The sequence below is a fragment of the Lissotriton helveticus genome, chromosome 3_1 (genome assembly GCF_964261635.1).
Source record: "Lissotriton helveticus chromosome 3_1, aLisHel1.1, whole genome shotgun sequence".
Lineage (NCBI taxonomy): Eukaryota > Metazoa > Chordata > Amphibia > Caudata > Salamandridae > Lissotriton > Lissotriton helveticus.
This window is the reverse complement of record NC_136061.1, coordinates 408,494,325-408,510,069: the sequence shown is the minus strand read 5'-3', so window position 1 is coordinate 408,510,069 and position 15,745 is coordinate 408,494,325. Positions and strand designations below refer to the sequence as shown.

The 15,745-nt window shown below is 43.4% G+C and overlaps 1 protein-coding gene across 7 annotated transcripts in view; it reads right to left on the bottom strand.

Annotated features, from left to right (window-relative positions):
* Positions 1-7,856: 7,856 nt before the first annotated feature.
* The window catches only part of LOC144822547 (caspase-8-like), a 235,519-nt gene continuing 227,630 nt past the window's right edge, over positions 7,857-15,745 (bottom strand). For 4 of the 7 annotated variants that reach the window (XM_078680210.1, XM_078680209.1, XM_078680208.1 and 1 more), the window contains one exon: positions 8,782-10,281. In XM_078680210.1, the coding sequence (XP_078536336.1) occupies positions 10,101-10,281 (181 nt within the window). In that variant the 3' untranslated portion in view covers positions 8,782-10,100. Of the gene's footprint in view, positions 10,282-15,745 lie in introns of all 7 variants that reach the window. The other 3 variants (XM_078680207.1, XM_078680211.1, XM_078680206.1) reach the window with 2 other exon arrangements.

The window sequence follows — 15,745 nt, the reverse complement described above, 5'->3', positions numbered from 1 at the left end:
AAAGTTCAAGCACAGGTAGTTTTATAAACAAAATGATCACAGCTGTGCGGAAGGCGAGCACTTCTTTTGTGGAAGCACACAACGTCTGCCCAATCAAAACATGTACTCCTTGCCCCCATCGTGTAAGTGGAGCCAAAGCCCCTCTCTCCTTGTGATACTCACATAATTGCATGACGACAGCTTTGCTCTCAAGCCAGACCATAAAACACAAGTCAAGGAGTATTGGCTATAGAACTTTTGCTTCATGCTCAGTTCACCCCTCTTCCCTTCAGAAACAATAACATACTTGCATCCAACTGATTCATTTATAAAAATAAAACACCAAGGAAACATCGTTGACATATCTCAAGCAGACAAATTGAGCAATACTCAAACTGTTTACAACTGAAACCAGTATTTCTTAGCTCAAGTACATAACATTGTCATACAGTCACAACGTATCTCTCTCGCACACAATACACAGCCTTACATTTCACCTTTCAGTCCATACTACATACAGTTCCACAGCTATACAAAATAAACCCACTTGCTCACTTGTCAAGCCCAGACAGAATGGGCAGTACATTATTAAGGCAAATCAGTGTCAAAATGATTGTTAGAACCATTATTGATCGATGACAATTAATATTTAATGTACAGAAACAGACACAAATGTGTAATGAATTTTTTTTCATGATTCAATGAAAACCAATTTGACTGCTAAATAAGACAAGAACACATCAGTCAGATCTCCAACCATCCCTGTATTGTACATCCAGCTTCATTTTCTGAATGTCCCTGGGTAGATGGATGCTATATAGGTGCTAAAGAAGTAACTAGTCTTTTATGATCTGTGGTGGGTTAGGACAGGAAGATGCGGACATGGATTCTGTGTGTGTTAGTAGGGGAGTTAGAAAAAATCAAAGTGTAGAAAGGAAAAAGGTGAAGAAGAATGATACAGGGGAAGAAAACTAAGAGAAAGTTGAGAAGACTTGGGTTAGAGTAACTGCCCTGGTACAGGACACTATTATGTCACCTTGGACTGTACACCATCATGATACCTACATTCTTGGCTCCTTATTTCTGAACCAGAAGCCCATCAGAAGAATAAGTCAATTACCATTAATAATGCTCTTTGGTGGATATTCCAACTAAACTCAGATTCCTCACCTTGTGAATTCCCCCAAAGCACCAGCCTGGATCCAGAAATCGTTCTCAGCAATTCCCTTGTATTCCAGAAGATGGCATCATGTGGTTCCACCTTGAGTCCGTCCCACCCTGGAATGCATTGGAGCCAAATTTAACACAAAACTGGAAGATGAGAGGGTCGTCGAGGTACTTGCAGTTAAAGTATCCACTAGAACGAGCGTTACCAAAGGTAAGTAACTTTTTCTTCTGATAGGTACTTTTAACCACAGATTCCTCACCTTACGAATACTGAAGTAGTGCCTCCCTAAGTGGTTGGTCAGCGGAGTGGCTCACACAAAAACATCTCGCAGGACTGAACAGGCAAAATACCTCTCCCTAGCTATCCAAGCAATAGTGCTTCGTAAACATGTAGACTGATGTCCGACAAGCAGCCTGGCAGGTGCCCAAGACAGACGCACAACACACCAGCGCAGTGTTGGCAGCCTTGGACCTGATGATATGAGGCCTTCAGGAGGCTGTTTGTTGTCCAATCCGTAGTTTATTTTAATACAGAGGACAATCTACCTGGAGATGGTCTGCTTCTGTCCTGCCTTCACTATCTTTGTTCCAGAGAACCCATTGAAGAGCTGATCATACACCTGATGGTCCCTAGGTAGATAAATGTAGAACCTCAGAGCTCTCTTATTGGCAGACCGAGGGCGGTGCACGGTTTAGGGTCCACCCCATGCATCCCTGTGGCGCTTTCCCACCTGTCCCAGCCCACATGCACCAAATCTCAATGTGGGAAGGCGAAGCAGGCAACACTACGCCCACTCCTTGGGCGTAGCGAAGTTGCCCGCCACCCGCCTCCCTCACGCCCTCCCGAACATACTTAATTTTATTAAATGGGCACATAAAAATAAATAAAATGCACTTACCTTATCCGCGGCGTCCCGGGGCTCCCACTCGAGAAATGCGCATGCGCGGTCGGCCGCGCATGCGCATTGGTTAGCAGACGGTGGCGTGAACGAGTAGAGGGAGCCCCGGGACGCCGCGGACAAGGTAAGTGCATTTTATTTATTTTTATGTGCCCATTTAATAAAATTAGGTATGTAGGGGAGGGGGGCATGCAGCGCATAATGGGGCTATGCGAAGTGCGCAGGTGGGCGTAGTTTCTCGCCCACTTTCGTAGCTTCGCGTAGCCCCACTACGCACACTACGCCCAGGGTTAGTCTTCTTGACCCTCTTCTTGGGCATCACTGAACCTTCTTCGGAATATGTCGTATCTAGGGTAGCCGGAGAAGACTCTCCTTGCGTATCCCTGCCAGTCAGGGAGCCATGGTCCATCAGAACATTCCTCGCCAATTTCGCCAGGACTTCAGCCGAAGCCTGTGTGGCAGAAGTGCCCTTATGAGATGACCCAAACTTTCTTTTCCCATAAGATTTAAGGGGTTTCGCCAGGGGCTTTAAGGCTCTGATAAGCGCCTTATTCACCAAACCCTGGACGTGGGAATCCTGGGCTTCCACAAGGTTCCCCTCCAATTCATCCTCATAAGGCTCATCATATTCCTCATATTCATTAAACTCTACCCGCTTATCCTCCTCGGCGTAGTACGCCATTGAACAGTATAGGAGGTCTGAAGGAAATTCAGGGGGGGGGGCGTAACCCAAGGGCAAAAAGACCCCCTAAAGGTTTATCTGAGTACAGAATAACCTGGGTCTCAGCAAGTGTCTGTAAAATAAATATATCTAAATATATCCAAAATCATAATGGTAAGCTTAAACTGGTGGCAGGAGCTTGTCCTGTAACTCCCCAAGTGCCAAGCACTGCTCCGGAATGCGCTCAGGTAAGTGTTAGATACGAGCCGGGGATTTGACTGGCAAAACTGGCAACATGCAAGAAGAGCCGGTGATTGAAAATGAAACCGGCTCTCCGCGCATGCACACAGTGAAGAACGTGGGGCTTTGAAAAGTAGGGCACGCTCCCTTACAACTAGAGAGCACGCTAAAATTTTAAATTTGAAGAATTATCTGATTCGTTATATTGACACGTTGGTGTGCGGATCCACCCTCTGGATTCATCTTCTTACCTTGAGTGCCCACTAGTGGGCCAGCACCCGTTAAATAATCATGTCTTGGCAGGACATTTCAAATTTGACAACTAAACAAGCAGATACAAAAGCATACTCATCTGAGGATGCCGAACCAATTTATGCACTGGTCAAAGAAGTAAGAGAATATGGCACATCATCCGGTACTACAACACAGCAACTAAGGCAACTTGAGTATTTCATGAGAATAGAAATCAATCAAACATTACACGCCACAACATTAATTGAATACCACAAAGTAAAACGTATACCTCGTGGCTTGAGGATTGCTCTTCACCCAATGCTTTTCAAATTCAATAAATCATTTATGGCACGGTGGTATGCGATTTTAAATAAGTGTTCGCTGGACCTTATTTTATTAATCATCAAAGCAATTTCAACTTTATTAAGTGAACTTACATTTGACATTAACAAATTGAAAGATGACATCAGTCAGCGTATGGAACAGAAGACTGGAATCAAGTATTAGAGAAAATTAACAAAAATTTGGATACCCACGCGAAAGAAGTGCATGAGAGAAAAACCCGTAAGTTTTGTCAGGATACAATAGATTATAAGCTGGATGAAGTTTATACGTGGGCTGAGAAATATGCCCAGCAGAGAGTTTTCAAAAAACCTGGAACTACCTCATCTGAAGAAAGCATCGTAACAGACCAGGATCTAACATTACAGAGGCCCAGTGCATCTTCTGTGCAAATCACTAGGGTAGCAACAGAGGAGACCGCAACTACTTCAGCCAGCAATGTGCCTTTTTTAGTGGAAGGTTCCACAACAAAAATCCCACCAGACAAGAACTTAGTAAACCCAGACGAAACACCAGGCGTGGAAAAACCAAAAGTCACAAAGGAGCAAGGCAGACCACACAGAACAGTGAAGAAATGAATTCTTTAGTCATTAACATCTCTAGAAGACCATTGAGTCAAGAAGAGGAACAAATACTTAAAGGCATATCATTTGTCCCTACTTGTACATCAAACGCACTGGAAACAGAAGTTACCCTCTTCAAATTTATGAGGAAATTGAGACTAAGGTGGTTTTTCACTATTAATCCCAGTACTGACGAACTGACACAAGAACAACGTAAATTCAGACCTAAAAGTAAGTTCCTCTCACCCATTTCACATAAGACATTAGATACTTTCGAGATGTTGGTCAAGAAGGATCTAGAAAATATAAAGTATGGTCCCATACAGCATTCAAACCTCGCCACCAAAGAACGACGGACAATGAATAAATTAAGACAGGATTCATATTCCTCATATTCATTAAACTCTACCCGCTTATCCTCCTTGGCGTAGTTCGCCATTGAACAGTATAGAAGGTCTGAAGGAGATTCGGGGGGGGGGGGGCGTAACCTAAGGGCAAAAAGACCCCCTAAAGGTTTATCTGAGTACAGAATAACCTGGGTCTCAGAAAGTGTCTGTAAAATAAATATATCTAAATATATCCAAAATCATAATGGTAAACTTAAGCTGGAGGCAGGAGCTTGCCCTGTAACTCCCCAAGTGCCAAGCACTGCTCCGGAATGCGCTCCGGTAAGTGTTAGATACGAGCCGGGGATTTGACTGGCAAAACTGGCAACATGCGAGAAGAGCCGGTGACTGAAAACGAAACTGGCTCTCCGCGCATGCGCACAGTGAAGAACGTGGGGCTTTGAAAAAAAATGCCTGCTCCCCTCGTGCACTGAAGTGCGGAGCTCCGCTTCCTCGCCACCGCCCCCAAAGCAAAATACACGGCAGATGGGCACCAAAACCTCAAGCTCCTTACGGTAGATTGCGCATGCACAAATACAGTAAATACAGTGCAGCGTGCGTTGGGAAAGGAAAAAGTCAAGGGCGCATGTCGGGAGGGCAGCAAAGCCGCAAACCCCAGTGAAGCTAACGCGCGAACTAAAGCACAACAAATTCAGCGCAGCGCGCTGTACATTATAACACAAACATCAATTAATAAGCATACAATAAAAACAAGAAATGTAAAGTCACTTATCTCGCTGTTGCAGCAGCAAAGAAAGAGGAAGTGACGAGAACTTCTGGGACTTTTATTGGTGACATTGTGTGATGATTGAAGCAGACCTCGAGGGGGTTGTCCTTCCGGGGCATGCTGTTTAAAGTTTAACCCTTCGCTGCTGTTTCTGTAGTAAAGATTGAGAAGCATAATTTGAGCCTCCGTGGACTGAAATAGAATCGGACTTCCTGGGGATTCTCCTGGTATCCCTCTGCGAGGGATTTTTCTTGCTGGTTATCACTGCATTCCTCGTAGCACATAGCCGTTGGATCCAGCAGCATTTTTGGTGACGTGTTAAGAGTTTATTCTCAAACGCGCGTCCTGATTGGTATTATGTACTAGCATACTGCTGCATGTATAAACACTCACAATTTTAGACGTGATGAATGCATGTAATTTAGGATTACGTTCTAGCAGTGACAATCACATTTATGTACATCAAGTGTGAGTTTCAGATTCTTTTTGAACATTAATACTTGGTGTATGTTTACAGTAACAGAACGCTAGAACCTCGGATTCAAGGTATTGATGTTGATTATCTCAAAGGGCTCAGCTTAAAGAAAAATTACAAGTTAAAGGAGTCGCTCTCTCTCTAAGAGAAGAATTATTTGAATTAAAGGTTCAAGAGAACTCTCCAGTCATTAGTGCTTCTCATACTAACTACAGTTTTCATGGTGGTATGTAGCTAGTGAGTTGCAGCCTTAAAAAGTGATTGTTTATTTGCTTGCTTGTGGTTAACCTTTTGCTGTTCAGATCTCCTCCCCCCTCAGTTCCCTTCCCACACCCTTTCCCCACCTGATCACTCTTAAGACTTTGTGCTATAAAAGCATTCAGAGCTGTAAGTGCCTGGAGGTATATCGTCACTTGCAGATCATGAGGAAGAACGGCCACTCTGGCACATACCCTAAGCGATGGAGTCTTTCTTCCTCCTTGGATGGATTTTGGGGGCGGGGGTGGGAGGGGGCAACGCTGGCAGGGTGATAGACTGACTTATGTGGAAGAGCATGACAACTTTTGGAAGGGACACTGCTTTACTTGTTAGCACTAGTATGCCCAGAAAGAAGATGGTGCAAGGTTGCTGCAGTGTGCTTGTAGCTCACTCACATGATGGGCTGACAATCTTATGATGAACATGGTCTTCAGGGATAGTAATCTTAGCGAGCAAATGCGAAATGGTTCAAATGGGGAGCACATTAAAAAGTGAGAACCAAATTCAGATCCTATTGGTGAATCACAAAACGTTTCGGCGGAAACATACAGGTCAGCCCTTTTAGGAAATGTATCACAACAGGTGATTTAAATAGAGATGGCTGATGAGGTGACCTCAGAAAGGCCGATAAGGCAGATAAATAACCTTTATTGTGGCCACATGCTTTGCTGGCTTAGTAAAAGCGAGACAAGAAGGATGTCAGATAACTAGACTTGGGGGACCCAGACATGCATAGAAGAAACTTCTCAAAGTATCCCACATAGATGGTTTTAGTGGAGGGACACCTGGCTGCTAGAATTAAATATACTACCTCTGGAAGAAGGTCAAAAGAAGTTAGCTATCACCGGTGCTTAATGATCCTGCCACGTGTACAAGTAAGGAGATTTCTCGACAAATCAGCCAGTTCCAGAAGTGTGGTGCCTCTAGGCACAGGACCCACCGTTTCACTCTGCCCTGGTTGTTGCAGTACCTAATGGTGGTGGTGTTGGACATAGGCACTTGCACCATTTCCCCTTTTATGGGTGGGAGGAAAGCCTTTAGTGCCAAGCAAATCTCCCGCAACTCCACAGTTTGATGTGGAGGCAGTTTTCAGCCGGAGTCCAGAGTCCTCTGATCTCCACCTCCTCCTGATGGTCGTTCAAACCCAGCAACGATGTACCCGTCACAGCTGTCAGCTCTGGGTGGGTTAGGGAGAGGGGTCTGCTGCCAGTCCAACTGCAAGCAATAACCACTGCAGTCTTTTACACTCTCCCCCCAACACTAGGATGGAATCGGAGAGGTTCCCTTGGCGCTGAGCCCACTGAGACTTCAGACTTCCAGAGATGTGCAACCTGGCCTGGTCCACTAGCAGGATTCAGGAGACGCTCTAAGAGCCATAAAAAGGGTTGAAACATCAGGCTCATAGCACAAACATCCTGGACTCAATGAGGAAGAAGGGGTGACATGACACAGCACCATGTTCAAGATGGCTTCAGTGTAAGGGAGCTTCTGTGAAGGAGTCAGGTGTGACTTTGGCACGTTGATGGAAACCTCCATTTATGTCTACAGGGCAGCCGTTGACTGGAGTTCGTTGACAACTGTCTTAGGTGAGCCCACCTTTAGCAACCAGTTAATGAGTTATGGGAAGACTTATTTCCAACCTCCTTATTTCCACCATCACTTTTGGGAACACCAGAGGGGCACTGGTGAGGCCATAAGGGAGCACGGAGAACTGAAAGTGCTCATGGAAACTGCAGATAGCATGTGTGGGACTACAGGATGGGGATATAGAAGTACCCTGAAAATCTGACACTACCATCCAGTCATCTGACAGAAAATAAAGGTTAAAGTGACGTTATAGCTAGGCGAAAATGCTAGTTAAAACATAACATTATAAACTTCGCCATACACTGCTTATGACCTCACATACTACATCACTCAGGACATGAGATCATCTATTTTATTATTGATTATGATATTTGAAATTACATCAATAAGAACACTGTGCATTGCAAAATCAGGAGCAGCGCATAACACACACACACACACACACACACACACACACACACACACACACACACACACACACACACACACACACACACACACACACACACACACACACACACACACACACACACACACACACACACACACACTCTCTCTCTCTCTCTCTCTCTCTCTCTCTCTCTCTCTCTCTCTCTCTCTCTCTCTCTCTCTCTCACTCACTAGTAGGGGCTTATCTGGGTCCTACCTTGAAGTTCTTTCTCATTTTCCTTTAGGCTGGCACCCATTTTATTTTTTAAAAGTTCCCTTTGATTTATTCTGAAAAGCAGTTCCTCTAGGAGCCGGCTGTCTTTTTTTTCCCAAGCTTTCCTTTGTGTTCCAGAGTCTGGTAAAGTTCACACCTTCAATGATCGTCTCAAGATCCCATGTCGTGACAAAATCTAAGCACAAAAATATGAGACACTGTAGATAAAAAAAAATTCAGCTCGTTGCCGATGACCAAGAGATCACACATTGCTGCTAGGTATCAGGACTGGGATTTCCGAGCCTTCTTGTTGCGCCTTGCGACGTAGAGTTTGGTTTATAAGTCCCAGGTGGGCTTCAGATTATTCTGAGTGCATTTGTCTCACAATGCAGAGTTATGTGAGGATCCCGGACACCAGAGACAGACCTCTTCAGGGTCTGTCACTGAGTCACTGACACTGATTTGTGGCAATCCTTACAGGGTTTAAATCCTGCGGGTTTGGGGGAAGACATGTCCATTGTACACTTGAAATGTTTTTAGTAACGTTTACTGTCAGGTTACAGAAACCAAGCAAGCTCGTGATCTGCGTCAGAAGCTGTGAAAAGAAAGAAACTGGCGTCGATGTACAGAGGTAGTGGTTATATTATGGGCCAACATCATTTTAGAGGCGGGGCATGGCAGAAAAGATATGGAACCGCAGAACATCACTTAGTGACTCGGGAGCGAATTGCTGAGGAAACATCTCCAGTTACAGTTTGGTACTTATAATGTTCATAAGGTGAGGAATCTGCCGTTCGAAGCACTCATCCGAAAATAATCAATAGAGGAGACAAAGTATTCAAGCTGAGAACTGGCAACCTTACAAATTACAGTTATTCTCTTTCCCCGACCTTATCAAAAATAATTAACTGTGCCAGAATAGCAATGATTTTATGGAGGAAATACAACTCTAAAAGACAGATGAAAAGAGATCAAGAAAACAGGGAGAATGAAGTACAGGCAGACCCCAGGGCAGATATGGAATGTCTAGGAGTACTGCAAGGCACAAAGGAGAGGAGAAGCAAAATTATTGTCCTAGGAATAAAAGAAGGAGCAGAGTGGAAGTACAGGAAAAAGCAACAAAGACCAAGAGACAACGTGTGATGTAAAGGATGTGAGGAGCGAAAGGTGAATGAAAAAGGTAAAAGTCTCAACAAAGGTAGCCTCGGGGAAGTGAGAGTTAGGAGGTGGACATAACAGAGTCAAGTTAATTACACTGTCTGGCCCCTGACTAAGCTCTTTGAAGCAACTTTCCCAGCATTATAAAAAAATAATAAAAAAAAAAAAAAAAAAAAAAAACAATAACAAAGTAGCTTGTGCATGGTGTCTGCTAGCTAGAGCTCCAGGAGCATGTTGCAGGTAGGCAGTAGTCAGTAAGCACAGCACAGACAAGTTGCTTAGAAGTACCCTGTCAGAATGTTGGCTATATATTTAGGCTTAATGCATTATGCTTTTGGGTTTATTTTCATCACCCACAGAGCACTGGATCAGTCCCAATTGTACTCTACTGCAGACATTTTGCCCATCTCTACTGGCTAACTGCTCACTGGTAAATGGAACTGTCCTAAAATACAAAAGAAGTAGTGAAAAGTTTGCAAACACAGTTCCAGATCTGTTGAGACATTCCAGTTCAGTTGCACATGAGATGGAGGAAAAGTAAGCAGGTGGATGGGGCTTGCAACAGGTGGCAGTGGAGGGGTAAGGGAGGAGTTGAGTGGGCATGGGTACGGAATCATTTAATAAGAGATTTTATTTCAGGTGTATTTATGGCAGATGTGTAAAATCAGTTAAAAATGTTGTCTGACTATCACTCATTTTACAGGATCCAAGCGGATGTGTATCTTGAGGTAGTACATCAACAGTCTTTCAGCATCCTTGAATTGAATCAATAACATTCTGTCTAGTCGCACGTATCCATAGCTTCCTCTTCTCTAAATCCATCAGGCTTTTGCAGAGGGACAGGAAAAACCAACTTCTTTCGTAGGGTTGTCCTGATTTCGGGCATCTGTTTAAATCCCTTCAGAACTTTAGTTGCTACTTCTTTGTTCACTTCAGTGAGAATAGTCATCAAATCAAACTCCCTGAAACACAAAGTAATGTGAATGTCAATGCCATGTACAAATAATCATTTTTGTCATGTGATCTGTAAGATCTATAGAAACAAATTCCATGCATTTGCAAATGAATGCCCCATAAGAAGAACCAGCACTGATTTACATATGTAATGTAATGTAATGTAATGTATGTATACTTGTAAAGCGCACTGTTACCTCGTTACGTGGTGTCCTGGCGCTGTATACCGCTGGGGAACCTATGGCTCGTCTGTGCCTGAAGTGGCATACTGGGCAAACTAATATAGTGGATTTCCAGCTGCTATCAAATGGAACACATGCTCAGAGCCCAGATTTGGCACCAGGTGATGGAGAATGTCACTGCCGAGCAGCATCTCTTAAAGTCCAACCTACTGATGAAACATCAATGCATATGCTTCCTCCTAGTCGTGCTAAAGTGCCCGTAAGCTACAACTCAAATCATGGCTGTAGGTATTTTGTTGTGATTTTTAAACTTTAACCAGGGAAATTACCTTACAGGATTCAGTGAGATACAAAGGTCTGGTGGACAACTTTCTCATGTACATTTAGTGCAACCACACCAACCTTATTCAAGTGCCACCTCGAAAAGCTCTCCCAATTCTCTTTTCTGGGAGGAGTAAGTAGAGGCGGTCTGGGAGCCACATACTTGATGTACAGGAGTCTGTGTGGCACTAGAATGGGTGGCATTTGGTAGAGTCCACTGACATAACTGAGGCATGACAGAACCAAGGGGATTGTGGTCTGTACCGTATGAGAAAACCCCAGAGTAGGAAAATGTAACTCATAGTAAAGAAGGAGAATCTGGTGACCTGATTTACTTGGTGAAGAATAGAGAGGGCACCCTCAGGTTTGCTTAGGGAATGTGGCAAAATATTTATTTGCAAAGGCAAGAACAGTGATGTTGGGACTAGTGTGCACATGTGAAGATCCCCATTTTGGAGGAGTTGAGCTTGATGTGATCATATACAAACCTTTTGTCCTCTGTTATGAGATGTATATTCCAGTCTGAGGATTACCTACATGTCATCAGCATGACAGTAGCAGGTGATGGTCATAGATTTGATGACTGGTAGAGGGTGATGAGGTAAGCAATGAAGAGGAGGGATGGTGGAGTCGTGAGGAACTGCTACATTGAAGTTGAAATTGGGAGATATGAAAGGAAAGTAGGAGATAGTGTGACTATTTTTCAATAGATATGATGAAGTCCAGTGCAAGATTGTACCATGTATCCTAAGGTTGCTCGGACTTAGTAAAAAGGCTGGTGGTGCACTGAGTGTATGGCATAGGGGAGCTTCAATAGCAAAAGGACCCCAATTCAATTCCCATTGACGGTAGACCTGAATGGGTCTAATGAAGTGATTAAGGATGGTTCCAAGAAATATAGAGTAGGAATGTTGTCCGATACTCTGAAGAAGGCAGGGAGCTGTGTAAATACATACCTTACAATAGGTTTGCCTAAGGAAGTTCTATAGAAGATGTGACTGTATTTGAATGGATTGATGTATGAGGTTTTGGGATCACTGTGGCAGTTGTCGGTTAATGAAGTGATTGCTATTGACTCAACTTAATACAATGCTAAATGGTGAAGAGAATCTTTTTGAAAGGGAAAGAAGTACCAGGGAGTTTGTGTCACTGTCTTTAGTGAGCTATGTAAGACTGGCAGTGGCCAGTGGGCAGAATGTTAGAATTATGGAGGAAAGCCTGGAGAGACAAGTCTTAAAAGGTCGTGGCTATGCCAGGCATTCTTTGAGAGACTTAATCGGGAGGTAGCTTTGGAGATGAACTGAGTGGACAGATCTTTACAGAGGGATTCTGAATGAATAAAGTGGAAAGAGGGAGGTAAAGACTGGGTTGTAGGATTCAGCAAAGATTTTGTGGAGTTCTCCAGCTGGCTAGCTTGTTTCAGAAAGTTGAGTCATGCTGTGCAGCATCTTTGATGGTGGCTTTGTAGAGTTAGCACACTGTTGAAAAGGAGGGTTGCCTTTATTGTTGCATAGTTTCCTCCATGGTCCTTCAAATGACATTGTTTTCAGCTTTTACAGTCTCCAAGTCTTTAAAGATCCAGCTAATTTTTTACTAGTGTCTAGGGAGAACTAAATATATTGAGGGACTCGTGTCAAAGGCAGAGGTTAGCCCATGGTTTAACTGAGCTAATCTGAAAGTAGTAGTTTAAGTTTGAATTTCTTCCATGGTTAATTAACGTCTTCTGTTAGTTGTGGTTTACATTATTTGTGAGTCAGGAAGGTTGAAGTGGGAGCTTGTGGTGTGGTAGTAGTGAGGGGTGGTGTCATATAATGGATCCGAGGAAGGCAGTGATAGCATACAGGGTATGTCTCGTTGAATTGGTTTGGTAAGAGAGACTTTTATAAGGGTTCAATCCTTCAAGGGAAATGGAGCATGGAATAGATTTTATTTATTGAAACAACTGTAGAGGTCACTAAAGATACTGATGTTGATGTGGCTGAGGGTGTTGGGGACGATGAATACAAAGAAGCCTTCTAAGAAGGCTGTGTTGTGCAGAGAGGACTGTAAGAAATTAATAATTGTATTGTAATTGCATTTGTATTGCGCTTACTACCCCTGACGAGTAATCGAAGCGCTTTTTCGGCGAGTAGCACGCTACTCCGGGACCCATTGAGGATTAGTGTTGAATTAGTATAGTGAAACATTCTAGTAAATTTTAAGTGGTGGATATGTTCGTTATTTAGATTCAGAAGGATAGAAGTGGAAACAAGGTTTGTATTTATGAGGCGCTTCTAACCCCTGATGGGGCGTTGAAGCACATTTTTTGGCGAGTAGCACGCTGCCCTGGAAATCCTTAAAGGATTAGTGGTGAATTAGTATGGTGAAATATTAAAGTAATTTGAGTGGTTGATATTAGTCAGTTATTTGTAGTGAGAAGGATAGCGGAGGGATAGAAGCGAAAGAAAGGTTTGCATTCATATAGCGCCTGTTACCCTGATGGGGTGTTGAATCACTTTTCATAGCGAGTAGCAGGCGACTCTGGAACCCATCAAGGATTAGTGTTGAAAATTAGTATAGTGAAATATGAAGTAATTTGAGTAGGGGATATGTTAGTCAGTTATTTGGATTGAGAAGGGTTGGGGAGGGATAAAAAAAGGAAAAAAGGATTGCATTTATATAGCGCTTGTAACCCTGATGAGGTGTTGATAGCTTTGTTGGCAAGTAGCACGCTACTCTGGAACCCATAAAGGATTAGTGGTGAATTAGTATAGTGGAGTATGGAATTAGAGAAGTGAACATGCTAGTCTGTTATTTTGATTGAAAAGGATAGTGGCGGGATAGAAGAGTGAAGGATTTCTTTTTTTATGGCATAGCAGTGCAGTAGGAGTTGGCTTTTGGATGAGTAAAAAGGATTTTTGGAGGGGAAGAGTCAGAGGGAAGAGTTTAGAAAGGTTTGTTGAGTCAAGAAAGGGGTATTTTGGGGAACATAGTAGTGGTTTTGGGTTTGGGATAAATGAGAGAGTGGGTGTAGAGGATATAATGATAGATGTATAGGGTGAAAGATAGGGTGGTGAATTTGAAAGAGTAGTAGAAAGAAGTTTGAGATGAGTCGGAAAGTTGGGCTAGAAGATATATTGAGAGAAGTATAGGCTGAGAAATAGGGTAGTGCATTGGAAATGCTAAATTAGAAGAAAGTGATAAATATATAGATCCATAAGTACATTGAAAGTATATAGATGCAGGAGGTAAGTATATACAGATTAAAGATATTGATAGAGGTAGCGGATGAGAAATAGGGTAGTGCATTGGATATGCTTTTCCAGGAAAAAAGTAACAGACATACAGATCCAAGTACATGGAGGTACATAGATGCACAATGGAAGCAAGTACATATAGACCAAAGATGATTTTTTTTGTTCTTTTGTTTTTATAACAACATAATTATTGTACATGTTTATACAAAGCAATACACAAATATAGGCACATATATATATAGTGAAAATAAATGCTTATATACAGAGGGACAAATACATAGGGTGGGTATTAATGAATGGGAAAATGTGCAGCCTTCCTGGCCCAGGTCCTGACCAATCTCGAACAGGTTCAAACAGGCACTCACCCTTGTCCTCTCCAACCTTAGCTTCGACGCCCGGGCTGAGATGTCCTAAGCCTTGGCCAAGTATTTCCCTAGTAGTCAGGTGACCCCTCCTGCCAATAGGAACCCTAGCCCTAACACTATTCAATCACAGCACTAGCCCTAAAATCTAGAACCAATCGGAGACTAGGACCTTACAGCCAATCTTAGCCCTAGTTCAAGCACCCAATCAGTTTCAAAAACCCTGATCTCTACGTCCAATAGAGGCCTTAGACCTTGTCCAAGCAACCACTGGCACAGGAAGCCCTAGTCCCTACTTCCAACAGAAAGCCTAACCCTACTCTTAGTCCCACACCTAGTCCAGCAATTAATCACACCATAAGACCTAATTGCTACTTCCAATAGAAATCCTAACCCTAGCCCCAACCCTACATTGATTGAATCCCAGACCCAGAAATCAAGTAGAACCCTCAAATACCCAACCAATGAGGACACTAACTCTAATCCAATAGAAACATCAGGTAAACCAATCAGTGTACACATGTACCAAACAATATCAGACTATATAAGGTCCCAGCTACCTCAGACAAGATTTGCTGGCCAGGGAGTTGGAAGCTGCTCCTCTATTCAGAAATCTCCTAGGAGACAGACCGGCTCAATCCACACTTAGGACTTCTGCAGGTACGGGCCCAACAAACTTGTTCTCTGCACTATTTGTATAAAACTTTACTCCCTAACCTGGCCAAAAACCGAAGTGCACTGTCCCTATTAAACACAGTTTAAACAGCTTAGACCACATTACTGCGGTCTCGGGGTATGGGGGTGGGGGGGGGGGCAATTGGTTTCACTGACTTGTTAACACAAAATGTTAGCTGGGGGTGTTATGTTAAAAAAAAAATCTAAAGCGCACTTACACCAGGCGGTTTCATGGCGCTAATGCAGAAAAACTGGGAGTAAGGGCGTTATAGGTGTTTATTCGTATGCTTGTGTAAAGAGGAAAGTTTTCAGGAGAGTTCTGAATTGCGAGTAGTGTGTTGCGGATCTCAGCTCATTGTGAAGGAAGTTCCAGAAGCGGGGGGCCAAAAGGGAAAACCTCAGTCCACCGTGTTTTTTCCGTTTAAAGGTGGGGACAATAAGCAGGTGGAGGTGAGAGGACCGGAGATCCCGAGCGGGGACATAACGTTGGATTCTGGAAGAGATGAAGGCAGGGCCATGGCCCGCAAGGGTCTTGAAGATGGTACAGCCCAGCTTGAATACACAACATTTGGCCACTGGGAGCCAGTGAAGGCTCTTCATCAGAGGTCTAACATGTTGATGCTTTGGTTGGCGGAAGATGAGCCTAGCTGCCTGATTTTGGACAAGCTTTAGGCGATGCAGTTGGTATGCTGGAAT